Raw genomic sequence first — 14,693 nt, 5'->3', positions numbered from 1 at the left:
TCTCAATCAATCCATTGTGCTTCCAGTGGTTTTTTTTGTTTTTTTGAGTTTTTTTTTCCAAAGCCTCATTCTCATCCTGGATAAACAGCTCTTCCATACTCTGGACTGTAAGCGTGCTTTGGCTTTCTACTTGTAAAGGATTAAGCCACACAGATCTGCTCCTCAACCTTTTTGTCTCCTTTGATCTAAACAAGTTGGGACATCCAGTTTCCAAGTGCACCATCTCCAACTGGTTGGCTACTTGCATCTCTTTCTGCCATGCTCAGGCTGGACTGCATCTACGGTGTCAAGTCGCAGCCCATAAAGTCAGAGCCATAACGGCATTTGTAGCTTTCCTTAGAGCTTTCCTTAGATCTGCAATGCTGCCACTTGGTCCTCGGTTCATACCTTCACCTCATTATTGTCTAGATTCTTTCTCCAGAAGGGATGGCCATTTCGGCTAAGCAGTTTTACAAAATCTATTCTCCTAAATTGCCAACACTCCCATCATCCCATTCTGGTTAGTTTGGAGGTCACCCACATGTGAGAATATGCTGCCTGCTTGTCCTGGGATAAAGCACAGATACTTACATAACAAGGTGTTATCCAGGGATAGCAGGCAGATATTCTCACAACCCACCTACCTCCCCTGGTTGGCTTCTTAGTTAGCTATATGAACTGTGCCCTAGGTTGGGTGGGAAGACACTTGCGAGGCTATCCGCATCCAGGCTCCGTGGATGACGTCGCCCACATGTGAGAATATCTGCCTGTTGTCCCTGGATAACACCTGTTAACAGTAAATAACTGTGCTTTTCCTACTGGCTATACCTCTCCCTATGCAACCTAGCATCCTTTTAGCTTTCGCTACCATCTTTTCAACCTGTTTGGCCACCTTTATAGAGCATTGGCCTTCTTTTCCTTTTTCCATGATATCCCCTTTCTATCCTATCACCCTATCACCACACGTCTGCTTATGGGAGAGATGTACGCTTTTGTTGGGGGAGGGGAGAGTAGAGTAGAGTAGAGGACAGAGGAAAATGAGGCCATTACCTTGTGAGATATGCAAGTGGTGGCACAACATAGCCAAGCAACCAAAGTTAGGGTAGCTTTTTATGCAGTGCTATCAGGTCACTTAACTATCACAGGTACACACAACTCCTCCCTGATTTCTGTCTCCAGAACATTTATTGTTTATCTAAACAAAATAAAGGAGAACTCAAGTCTGCTTAAAAGAAGACTCAAAAATATAAATATGGAGAAAGCAAGCTTATAAAATGTAACATAACTTAACTTTTTCACAAGACTTCATACACTTAAGGCACTACTTTAATTTAATTTTCTTTTGTGCCCTTACTGGGGTGGTGCAATCATTGGTCTTTTAGGCAACTGCATATCTGATTTTAATTTCTAATTTTAGGCTGTGGTATCAACGACTGTGTGTAAAAGTATATAAGAAGAGCATTTCTGCACACAGTCGATACCACAGGGCACGAAAAAAATTAAAGTAGTGCCTTGGGTTTATGAGGTCTTGTGAAAAAGTTATTTTATAAGTTTGCTTTCTCCAAATGTTGGCATTGTTTATCTAAGTACAGTAGTTGGAACCCATATACAGCAGCACTGTACAGTTAAGCACCACTGAATATCGGTGGCTGGTCCACTCGGTGTGTTTAAGTGTCCAGGAGCTTATCCTGCTAGCCTAAATCATGCTGAATATGGACTCCATTTTTGTGTAATTGCAGAAGATATCTATATACTTTTTAAGGGGAATGTGTGGCGCAGTGATTAAAGCTATAGCCTCAGCACCCTGAAGTTGTGGGTTCAAACCCATACTGCTCCTTGTGACTCTGGGCAAGTCACTTAATCCCCCAATTGCCCCAGGTACATTAGATTGTGAGCCTGCTGGGACAGACAGGGAAAAATGCTTGAGTACCTGAATAAATTAATGTAAACCGTTCTGAGCTCCCTTGGGAGAAAGTTATAGAAAACTAAATAAATAAAACTTAAGTTTAGTAAAGGTTTTCTACTGAAACACACTTGAAGTCATGCATTTTAGGTGAATTTAGGATCAAAATTGTTTTCTCATTGCAAAATGATAATTTAAGTATCTGAACTATAATTGTTTTCTTAATTCGTTTGTATAAATGTTTGATTCAGATATTTCTACGTTCCTTTTTAGGAAAATGGACCTTATCTCATACATAGACTGATGCAGTTGGAAGCTACCTCAGGTATTTAAACAAAAAAAAAAAACCAACAACCTTACAGTATTTAGAAAAACTCGTGTTAAAAAAAAAAAAAGCCAGGGTGTTTTATTCTGCCTCTTTGGAAACTCATGCTGTTTCCTTTTGTGAAAAGTTTGGAACACATCCCTCTTTTAAACTTAATATTGTGAAAAACTGCAAGAGGACTTTGTAGTTGTGGGAGACTGGGCATTCAAATATCTGCTGGCCTTTAATGTGAACAAGTGCCAAGTGATGCATGTAGGAAAGAGGACCCTAAGCTATAGCTGCCTCATGCAAGGTTCTATGTTAGGAGTCGCTGCCCAAGAAAAGGATCTAGTGTCATTGATATGTTGAAACCCTCTCCTCAGTGTGCAGCAGTAGCCCAGAAAGCAAATAGAATGTTGGAAATTATTAGAAAAGAAATGGAGAACAATATTTGTATATTGCTCAATGGTGTGACTGCATCTCAAATTTTGTGTGCAGGTTTTGTCACTGCATCTTATAGATATAGCAGAATTAGAAAAGGTACAGAAAAGGGAACAAATGATAAAGGGGATGGGACTGCTTCCCTGTGAGGAGAGGCTAGGGCTGTTCAGCATGGAAGGCAGCTGAGGGAAGATATGATAGTTTATAAAATACTGACTAGGGTGGAAATGGTAAACATGAATCGCTTGTTTATTCTGTCCAAAAATACAAGGACCAGGGGGCACGCAATAAAACTAAATTGTAAATTTAGAATAAATTGGAGGAGATACGAGGGTAAATCAAAAGGCAAAATACATTTCCAATGCAATAGGTGAGTCATTCTAGACATGCAGGTTCTCTCCCAATGGCCAAGAGCCATCTGCAGAAGGAATCCACTCTGTTTTGTTTTGTTTTTTTCTCTGACTCTCCTCTACGTCACAGGGAGCTCTGCTGCCACATGCAGTTTTTCCATTCGGCATGTGAGCCGAAAGGAATTTTTTTTTTTTTTTTCCCTGCTCTTGTTTCTTGTTTTCTTCTGTGTTTTTCGAAGTCTTGGTATTTAGGTGCTCAGAGGTTTTCCATGTGACTCTTGTCTATAGAGATAAGTCACAGATTCCGGTCTGCAGGTGACAGGCCAATCCCTGGTGGTACCTGTTAGCCAGCCTGCATAAGGATCTTTGGAGCTTGGGGCCATCCCTACAGTTTCTTATCCACTGCCAAGCAGGGGTTCAAGCGCATGTATGCTGGCTCTTAGGATCTTGTACTGGTTTCTGAGCCAGGGTATGATTCCTCAGTTCTGCGCTTTAAGTCTGCAGCCTTGCAGAGTCATTGCAGGAGTTACATTTAGACACTGCATTTAGCCTGCATTTGGCATTCCCCCATCCCCTTTCTAGTGTGCATTTGTCAGTCCGTGGGGGATGGCGGTGCAGTCAGGCTTTGCATCTGACTGGCAGCCTGAAGATAGGCAGTGAGGCGTTTCCAGTTGGAGGCAGTGATACTATGATGTCTCATTGTATAAACATAGAAACATAGAAAATGACAGCAGAAAAGGGCCATGGCCCATCAAGTCTGCCCACTCTAATGAACTACCCCCTAACTTCTTCCCCTAAGAGATCCTACATGCCTATCCCATTTTTTCTTAAAATCTGGCACACTGCTGGCCTCAATTACCTGCAGTTGAAGATCATTCCAATGATCAACCACCCTTTCGGTGAAGAAATACTTCCTGGTGTCGCAATGAAATTTCCCGCCCCTGATTTTCAGCGGATGCCCTCTTGTGGCCATGGGTCCTTTAAGAAAAAAGATAATCTTCCATCTCGATACGGCCTGGGATATATTTGAACGTCTCAATCATGTCTCCCCTCTCTCTACGTTCCTCGAGTGAGTATAGCTGCAATTTACTCAGCCTTTCCTCATACCTTTCAAGACCTTCATTGGTTGGTGATAGAAAGTATACCTGATACATATGTAGGGGATAAGAAAGCTCGCATCCATCTATGCGAGCAGTTTTGGATTATAGAACTGGATTCTTTCATACCCCATGGACTAAATGAGAATTTTGAATGGGGATCCATACTGTAGAATACTGAGTGACGTGTATCACATAGGGCCAATAGAGATTAAACTGTTGGATGACATCACTTCCGTTTTTAGTTAAGTATATGCGTTCTCCTGCTGCTCGGCTCATTCACTTTTCAGTGTTTTAGTCCAAGGCTGCTTGCGGAGGCCCTGTTAGGTGCTCCTTATTGGAGACCCGGATTTCCCGTATCCCCCGATGTGATTTGCAAGAAGGTATGAATCCAACTTGCGCTTGAAACCCAGAACAGTAGTCTCTGTCACAACCTCCTCTGGGAGAGCATTCCAAGCACCCACCACTCGTTGTGTGAAACAGAACTTCCCGACATTTGTCCTGAACCTGCTGCCGCTCAGTTTCAGGCTATGACCTCTTGTCCGTGTCACATCTGAAAATGTCAGTAATGCTGTTTCCTGGTCAATATTATCAAATCCTTTTAATATTTTAAAAAGTCTTTAACAAATCTCCTCGCAGTCTTCTCTTTTCGAGGGTGAACAGTCCCAGTTTTCTGAGGCGTTCTTTGTAGCTCAAATTCTCCATACCTTTGACTAGTTTCGTGGCTCGCCTCTGCACCCTCTCTAGTAGAGTTATATCCTTCTTAAGGTATGGAGACCAGTGTTGGACACAGTATTCTAAGTGTGGTCTGACCAATGCTCTGTAAAGTGGCATTATGACGTCCTCCGATCTACTCGTGATCCCCTTCTTAATCATGCCCAACATCCTGTTTGCTTTTTTCGCCGCCACCGCACATTGAGCCGATGGCTTTAGGGTTCTGTCTATCAGTACCCCCAAATCCCTTTCTTGTTCGCATTTGGCTAATGTCACACCCAATATCCTATATTCATGTTCTTTGTTTTTCTTTCCCAGATGCATTACCTTGCATTTGTCTGTGTTAAAATTCATCTGCCACTTTATCGCCCTCTTTTCCAGCTGGTTCAGATCCTTTTGAAGATCCTCGCAGTCCCTTTGAGAGCCCACCACCCGACATAGTTTTGTATCATCTGCAAACTTGATTATATTGCATGTTGTCTCCTCTTCCAGGTCATTTATAAAAATATTGAACAAGATGGGTCCAAGAACAAAGCCCTGGGGCATGCCGCTAGTCACCTTCTCCCAGTCCGAGAATTTCCCATTTATGCTCACCCTCTGCATTCTGTTCTCTAACCATTTGCCGATCCATCTGTGCACTTCTCCTCCTATTCCATGACTTAGTAATATATATATATATATATATATATATATATATATATATATATATATATATATATTTCACGTCAGAGCACTTCTCTCTTGAATGTAAACCGCCTAGAAGTCGCAAGATTGTGGCGGTATAGAAGAATAAAGTTGTTGTTATTGTTATGTATTAATTTCACTACACACACGTGTATACCTATGGTGGTGTGGGCGTGGCTTGGAAAATAGCCTGCCGATTGATTAAAGCCTGGACTTCAGCTTGTGCAGTCGTCTTTATAGCTTAACAATCACACTGAGGGATACACACACACACTTTTAATTTTAATTAATTAAATTATTTAAATTAAGTAATTTATACTGCTATTGTCTATCTCCATTTAGCCTCAACCTTCTTCAACCACTTGCAACAGAAGCAAGATAATACTAAGTATAAAATGTCCCTGCAAGTCAGAAAATAAACTTTTTCCTCTAGGATCACTACATAGCTAAACTATGATGCAAGCTTCAAAAATTCCTCTGCAGATGTGCTGGCTCAGCACAATCAAGCAGATCCTTTTTACTGAAGGTTCCATTAATACTGCAACTCTTCAGAGAAAACAAGTTTCAGATGAGATTCTTAAAGTATCTAGTTTTATCCCAGGACAAACAGGCAGCATATTCTTGCATGTGGGTGATGTCATCCACAGAGCTCAGTACAGACAGTCCAAGTGCAGTGTCATTTAAAAAACTTGAAAGTCTGTTACACTGTGCGTGCACAAGTGCCTTCCTTCCCACCACCATCGCGGGACCATTAGTACTTTTCCACAGAGCTGAGAAGCTGTTTCAGTTTCTCTCAGCACACATGCTATATGCATCTATTTTAGACCTATTTTTTCTGCATTCCTTTTGTGCATATGATCTTTATTAGTACTTTTGTGCCTTCCCAATAACCCAGTTTCATTGTTTTTCTATTAAGTTATTTTTTATTTTGGGTTCTTATAAGGCAGCAATTGTAGAATCACTGGGACATATTAGGGATTCCTAGTACACAAATCCAGAATGTTACTGTAAGTGATTTTCTGTTTTGTAATTGCACCTATCCTACTTTGGAGACCTCAAGTTGGCCATTTTGTGATGGATGTTCTTAATAGAGAATGATACGGGGACACATTTTTTCCCCATCCCCGCATGAACTCATTTTCCTGTCACTGCCCCATTTCTGCAAGCTCCGTCCTCATCTGCACAAGCCTCAAACACTTTAAAATCATAAGTGTTTGAGGCTTGTGTAGTTAAAGCAGGGCTTACAGGAATGGAGTAGGGACAGGGTCCGTGAGAACTCGCAGGGACGAGACGGGGAAAAATTTGTCTGTCATTCTCTAGTTCTCCATAGACAGCAGGATTAATTAGGCACACAATCCTTCCCACTGCCTCTTGAATTGATTTTTAAGCTTTAAATGAAGAGGCTGCAGTAACTTGTGTATGGTGGGAGCAGGCATCCTCAGAACTTTAGATTTCTAGGAGCTCATCCATCCCAGTGCCATTGCATATCTTCCACTGATTAATCCTGCTGCCTGTGGAGCAGGATTAATTGGATAACAGTAAATAATTTTTGGTTTTTGCTTGAGCATTTGTTTTTAAAATATTTAGAATTTAATTCTTCTAAATGGTTCTGCTCCTGAAAATGATGCATAGTTGGTACTCGGTATTACTAAACATAAAACAAGTTCATTGTCAGAGATATAATATATACAATTTTTTGGTGCTTTGATTTTCTTTTCAGTATGTCATATTTCTTGGTTTCAATCTTTGTTTAAATTTTCCCACAGATGGGCCATCTCCAGCCAAACAAGCTTTGATCTCGCAATCAGTTGAATCTAAGTTGTTCCATGATAAACATCATAAACAGAAAGGAGGATCCTCTCCACTAACCCATCTTAACTCCAAAGGAAATTCCGGTTCTGAAGGAGACACGCATTTATCTTTGCATAGAAAAAGAAAAAGGCACTTAATGAGCAGGAACTACCAGAGTGCAAAGAGATCTGAAGAGCACAGCTCTGAACCTTACTTCATAACATCACCTGACATTCTGAAAAATAAGTCTGACTTTGGAAAAAATGTAAAAAAATCTCTTGGTAGTGACATTCTGCAACAAGTTAAAGTTGCTGATGTAGTAACTGATAAGTGCTCGGAGAATCAGCTTGACTGTTGGGCACACGATGAAGGCAGTGAGTCATGTTCTAGCTTGCCCTCTTCACAGTTTCTGCTGGATTCTTGCCTTAAAACTGATTCACCTTCTGCAGATTACAAAGAGAATCTATTAGAGGAGCACCTATATCTTTCCACTGAGGTTGGTTCTAAAGTATCGCTTACTACATATCTGGGAAGGAAAGTTATTAATGGTTTTGCCCATGCATTATCTAAAACTTGCTCAAAACCTTCCAAAGAAACACAATGTATGGACTCTTTTTCTCATGATCAGACTGCTACCTCTTCTCATATAGTAGGCAAAGAGATTTCTGGGCCTGTTTCTCATAAAGTGGAGGATAGTCTTCAACCCCCTGAATCATATAAAGAGCCAAATATGGAAAATGGCAGTGGTCATGGTGCCAACCTCATTGCTATGACAGAATTTTCACTGCCAGCAAAAAGCAATAGCAATCTTGGATCTTTGCCTTCAGAAGAAGAGCTTTCCTCTGACAGTCACAGCTCTTCACCTACTTCTAACTTTAACAGCTATTTCACTAAGAGATTACGAAGAAGACTACAATACAGCTTTGAAAGTGAAGGAGAGAAGTTTGGTTATAATTTGGACAGTGATGAAGAGAGATTGAAACCTCTTGAAGAAATTATGCATATATCTAGATCACCTGCAGCAACCCCAGAAAGCATTTCTGAAGTTTCATCACAACTTAGTTATACTTCAACAAAAGTTCTTGTAAGTGAATTATTGAATTTATTTATTTTTTGACGGTTGGCCTATCCTCAGATCTTAATAGCTGTTGGTATAACAGGCTTATAAAGCATTAATAATAATAACTTCATTTTTCTATACCGCCATAGTTGGATGACTTCTAGGCGGTTCACATTGAAAGAAGGCTGGACAATCGGCAAATTACAGAATGCAAGAAGAGAAATTACATTACATTACTGATTTCTATTCCGCTTGTACCTTGCGGTTCAAAGCGGATTACACAGGAAGAGAACTGGACATTTCCAGGAGGGTACATGACATTGGAGAATACAGGTTGAGGGTATAGACTTAATAACAGAATGAGTGTATAGACATAATAACATTGGAAGGTACATAAAAATTGTTACATAAAACTTGGGGTTATATGAGAGATGTTACCTGAGGCATTGGAGCTACATGAGAAATTATATTAGGTTTGAAGGGAAATATCATAATGAGAGAAGGTCATTTGTTTAGGCAATGAATTTGTCAAATAGAATGGTTTTAATTGATTTTCGGAATGCGCCGTAGGTCTGCCTGGCTCTATTTATGAAGTTTCCCAGCCAGGATTGCTGTCTACTTGCTTGGAACATGAAAGTTCTGTCCAGAAAGGATTTGTATTTGCAGCCTGTGATCTTTGGGTATATAAAGATGTTTCTGATTGTTCGTGTGGGGTTGTGTAGCATGAAGTGTGGTAGCAGGTAGGAAGGTGCTAGTCCCTAGACTTGTTTGAAACAGATACATGCAAATTTGAACAGTATTCGCACTTCCATTGGCAACCAGTACAATTTTTTTGTAGTAGGGGCTAACATGGTCTTTTTTCCAAGATTAAGCGAACTGCAGTGTTTTGCACTTAATTTTTTGTACTGGGTTTTTTTGGGGGGATACCCAGGTAGGTGATGTTGCAGTAGTCCAGGATAGATAGGATCAGTGACTGCTCCAGTAGACTAAAGGATGTTGTATCAAAATATTTTTTAATAGTCCTTAAGTTTCCACAGCGTGTAAAAGCATTTCTTCACCAGTAAGTTTGTGTGGTCGCCATGGTTAAGTGTGTATCTAGTGTGATACTCAATATTTTATGGTTTTGGAGATAGGGTATTCATGGTTGTTTATTTTTAATGATGTTCTGGTTATTTTGTCATTGGGGCTTGCCAGAAAGACTTGTCTTTTCATTGTTTAGTTTCAGTTTGAAGTTGGTAGTCCATTTTTTTTATTTCAATCATTGTGTGTGAGAGGTTATCTGTAACTCATTTGTGATTTAATTTAAGGGGATTAGGATGGATATATCATCTGCTTCAAGTTTAATTTTTGTAGTAGATGACCTAAGGATGCGATGCGATGTAGATGTTGAATAGTGTGGGTGATAGTGGGGAGCCCTGGAGCACCCCCGATGGGTTTTTCCATGGGTTGGAGTAATTTCCATTGCTGGTTACTCGGTAGGATCTGTTTGTTAGGAATTCTTGGAACCATTTCTTTACCTTTCCCAAGAGTTCCATTGCATCAAGGCATATTAGCATGATTTCGTGGTCAACTAGGTCGAACGCACTGCTAAGGTCTAGTTGCAGAATCAGAGCACTATTGCCTTTGCTGAAAAGCTCATAGAGGTGGTTTAGTATGGAAGCTATGATAGTTTCTGTGCTGTATCCTTTCCTGAAGCCTGATTGATGTTCACTGAGGATGTTAAATTTTGTCTAGGTAGTTTACTAGTTGTAGGTTGACCAAGCTTTGTGAAAAGGGGAATGCTTGCTATGGGTCTGTAGTTGGATGTCAGAGCTGTTGAGATTTTCTGATCTTTGGGGATAGGTGTAATCAGTATGTGTCCCATATCCTCGTTTAATGTTCAGTTTGTGAGGGCAGTTGTTAGCCAAGTGAATAGTTTCATTTTAAAATCAGATGGGGCAATTGTCTTGATGTGTTTGGTCTCTTGCCTTGCAGTTGTCTTCCTGTGCATTTAGGTTACCATTTCAATTGTAACTGACTTCTGTTAGGCTACAGTACCATGAACTTTTATTTGCCAAAGGTATTAGGTGCCCTAAACAGACTTCAATCTTGAATTTTTTTACAAAGCTACATACAGATGGCATTCCTCCTCTGTGTATATTGGTAGTGGTGATGGGTTGGTGTGATAAAGGGCAGTAGACAGCATAGGAGCAACAGCCTAAAACAAGGCATTCCCTAACTATGCAACAGAAAAAAGGAAACAAATCCCATAACACGAGAAATACAAAAACCATGCAGCACCAGGAAAAAGTTTATTTAAAAAAAAATCTAAAAATGACTGTTCAGATGTATTCTATAGTAGGCAATGTGCAATAAAACATTGGGACCCAACACTCTGATTTATCTAAAAAAAATTGTTTTCTGCTTAAAACCTAAGTAGACTATATGGTTCTATTTCCATATAAAACAAACATATCCAGAAGTTCAAACTTAAGTTCTATTTTGGCATTGAGGGCTAGATTCTCAAAACTTTGCGCTAAAAACCGATGGACCGCTATCACAGCCGTGATTGTAGCAATTTCAAAAGGCAAGTAATTCTTCAAAATCCACACATGCAAATGAGGTTGGCGGAGAGTAGCGAAGGTTTGCTAAATTTGCATGTGCCCGTCGCTGGTGATAGTGATCAGCAAATGCGCACACTGCTAAACAGTGCTCCCCAACACCCCGGTAGCAGGAGAGATGCCCAATCCCTCCCGCCACCTCCAAGCAATGCACCCCCTCCCCCCCCGTGCCTCCTATGACCCGCAGTAGGAGAGATGCCTGCTGCCAATGTCAAGCAATCCCAGCAGCAGGAGAGGTGCCCACTCCTACTGCCAAGCAATGCCCCAACAATCCCTGGCAGCGGGAAAGATGCCCACTACCTCCTGCTGCCAAGCAATGCTCCCTGACACCCACCCCAGCTCTGATTAGCCCAGGTTGTTTAGAGACCTTAAACAACCTGGGCTAATCAGAGCTTTAGGCCCCTCCCCAGTGCATCCCAGGATGCACTAAGGAGGGGAAGGCCTGCCGTTTTGAAGAGATGAGCCTGCAGGCTAGAGGGAGCAGCCAGCCACCATAAACAAGGTAACGGGGAGGGGCGTAGATTGGGGGGGGGGAGGTTGATGGCAGCGAGAGGGAGTGGGCATCTCCTCCTGTGCCGGGAGGGAATGTGTGACATTGCTGGCGGTGGGAGGGAATGGGCATCTTCCACTGCTGGGGGGGTGGGAGGTTGATCGCAGTAGGAGGAAGTGGGCATATCTCCTGCTGCTGAGTGGGGGAGGCCTTGCTTGTCAGCAGGAAGTGAGCATATGTCCTGCTGTTGGGGGGTGTTGTGTTGCTTGGCGGTGGGAGGGAGTGGGTATCTCTCCTGCTGCCGAGGGTGGGGGTGTTGCTTGGCAGGAGGGAGTGGGCGTCTTTCCCAGTGTTGGGGGGCATTATTTGGCAGCAGGAAGGACTAGGCATCTTTCCTGCTGCTGGGATAGGGTACTTGGCAGGAGGGAGTGTGCATCTCTCCTGCTGGTGGGGGGTGTCGGGGGTGGGTGGGAGTTGCTTGGCATGGGAAGGAGTGGGTATTGGTATCACTCCCACTGCCTGGGGAGGGGTTGCTTTACAGCTGTAGGAGGGAGTGGCCATCTCTCCCACAGCCAAGGGTGGTCAGTGATCAATGTGGCTTTGTAAAAGGGGGAGGGGGTTAGTGTCTCGTTCTGTGGACTTCTTGGGCTATGCATTTGCATAGCATCATCACACTTGTGCCATTTACTACTACTACTACTGTTAATTATTTCTATAGCGCTACTTCCAGTTTTTGGTATTTCTTAATAATGAAGCTGTACATTTTGCTTTAGTTTTCAAATTTAGCTCTGTATATAGTTAATGCGTTATCCAGATGCATGGTATGATATTTTTCCTTTGTTTTTTTGTTTTTTTTCTTGTGATTCAATATACTTACATATTGGTTGCACTTCATGTTATATGGGTTGTTCTTTCATATTTTTTTGTGTTCTCGCTATTTACTGTATATACTCGAATATAAGTTGGGAGACCCCCATTCCCCCCCCCCAAAAGGAGGAAAAATGGTTGACTCAAATGTCAGCGGCTTAATAGTCAAGTGTCCTTCCCTGTCAGGCTCTGCGCCCAGCCCTCCTCTCTCCCTCCCCTGTCCTAGGTGCAGCTGGCAGAAGCAAGCTTTCTGCATCCCTGCTCCACTTCTAACCCAGTCAGTCTAGCAGGAGCATGTTTTGATTCTACTGCTCGGCGCTGAGCAGCTTCCTGACTGGCTCTCACAAATTCTAATGAGAATTTGCGGGAGACACTCAGGAAGCTGCTCAGTGCCGAGAAGCAGAAACCACAACTCGCAGCAGCCACCGACTGACTGGGTTAACAGCGGGGCAGGAGCGCAGAAAGCTCGCGCTTGCCTGCTGCACCTCTGGACCACCAGGGATCGACAGAGGAGGTAGGATGGACAAGGCAGGGAGGGGGGTAGGATGCAGAGCCTGGTGGCAGCCTGCAATAAGTTGGAGGGGGGCGCTGGCCCGAATATAAATCGGGCAATTTTATGGTTCAAAATCCCGATTTATATTAAAGTATATACGGTACATAATTACTTTTTTTTTTTTAAATTTTTATTTATAAAATTTTCATTCTTACAATAAATGAATAGCATAATATTTAGTTTATAATAATTATAGTTGTATGTACAATATCATATCATATATATTGAATCCCTTTCCCCTGTTATTTGTTTTTTCATTTTTCCTCATATTAATTTCTATATTTCCCTCCCTAACCCTATATTATTATTATCAATGTGTTAAGATATCTGATCTTTAGAATATTTTGTCAATGGATCCCATATTTTCTTAAAATTTTTTATATTTCCTTGTTGTAATGCCAATATTTTCTCCATTCGGTACATAATTACTATTACACGTTTATATATTTTCTGCCTGTTCTCATTTGCTCTCAATTTGGCAGTTATAAAGCATTTAATATCTTTTGGTTTGGCCCTGACGCAGTGAACTAACAACGATGTCCACGAAACGCTGGCCGCGTCGGCTTAGCCATTAAATAGGCTAAATAAAGAATCGGACGTGAAAGCCATAAAGAAAAACTGCTTGAGAAAGTAACTCAGATGCCTATCAAATAAATAATACACTTTGTATATGGTTCAATCTTAAACTTTATACGATTGAATTTTAGTATAGCAGTTAAATTTCACTTTTAAAAGTTTTGGACTTTTAATCACAATATTTAAGCTTCACTTAAGAAAAGTATCAAAAAATTAAATTTAAGCTATTTGGCCTATGACTGGAGTATGGAGCTGTAAGAATACGCTGACCGTCTAGTTCATGATAGGACTTTGCGTATGCTCCGAATCTGAGGCCTGGTTTCCTGAATAGGATTATGATACCCACACAGTGTATTTTTCATATTAAGTGGTAATTACTTTGTATATGAGTAAGCGATATTATCCCAGGACAAGCAGGCAGCATATTCTTAACGTATGGGTGACGTCACCGACGGAGCCCCGGTACGGACCTTTTTAACTAGAAAGTTCTAGTTGGCCGCACCGCGCATGCGCGGGTGCCTTCCCGCCCGACGGAGGAGTGCGTGGTCTCCAGTTTCTTCGTTTCCGCGGAGCGAAGAAGACGCATGTGCTTTTCAACGGCCGTTGAAAACTCTCAATTTGCCTTCCCGCTCGCGATTTTTGATCCAATTTTGGTTCTATTTTTGTCTTTCGACTTCATTCTTCTAAAAAAAAAAAAAAAAAAATTATTTTCGTGTCTTTTTCCTTATTTTTGCAGCCGGCCCCGGCGGGGCCTGTTGTAATCATCCAAGCCTCCGGGTTTGATTTCGCGGAGGCCGTGTTTCCCTTCATGCCCCCTCAACCGGGCTTCAAGAAGTGCCAGCGGTGTGCACGCCCGATCTCTTTAACTGACCCACACAACTGGTGCCTTCAGTGTTTGGGTCCAGAGCATCGGGCTGACACCTGCACCCGCTGTGCTACTCTTAAGAAACGCACTCTTAAGAACCGGCAAATACAGCAAAATATTCTTTTCGGTACCGGTTCTACCATGGATCAGGCCCCGACGTCGACGGCACCGCCTAAATCGGCACCGACCACATCGACACCGCCTGATCCTCCTTCGGGGTCGATAGCGCCAGGTAAGCCGGCTAAGAAGCCTTCCACTTCCCTTGAGCGACCTCCAGCTACAGCGGTGACCCCGGTTCTTCCGACGTCCCGCCGCTCCCGTAAACGCTCCGCTCCGATCACGGTGAGTGCCTCGTCATCGGCCTCCTCATCGCCGGAGCGTCGAGCAGCACCTATGGTACCGAAGAAATCTAAAGCGGT

General features: G+C 42.2%; 1 protein-coding gene across 5 annotated transcripts in view; it reads left to right on the top strand.

Annotated features, from left to right (window-relative positions):
• Nucleotides 1–14,693, top strand: part of SLF2 (SMC5-SMC6 complex localization factor 2) — a 196,864-nt gene that overhangs the window by 42,313 nt on the left and 139,858 nt on the right. For all 5 annotated transcript variants that reach the window (XM_033941811.1, XM_033941813.1, XM_033941809.1 and 2 more), the window contains 2 exons: nt 2,156–2,207; nt 7,239–8,347. In XM_033941811.1, the coding sequence (XP_033797702.1) occupies nt 2,156–2,207; nt 7,239–8,347 (1,161 nt within the window). The remainder of the gene's footprint in view (nt 1–2,155; nt 2,208–7,238; nt 8,348–14,693) is intronic.

This window comes from Geotrypetes seraphini, chromosome 4 (genome assembly GCF_902459505.1).
Source record: "Geotrypetes seraphini chromosome 4, aGeoSer1.1, whole genome shotgun sequence".
NCBI classification, from domain to species: Eukaryota; Metazoa; Chordata; class Amphibia; order Gymnophiona; family Dermophiidae; genus Geotrypetes; species Geotrypetes seraphini.
Note: the sequence above shows the minus strand (reverse complement) of the source record. Positions and strands in the feature narration are given on the sequence as shown.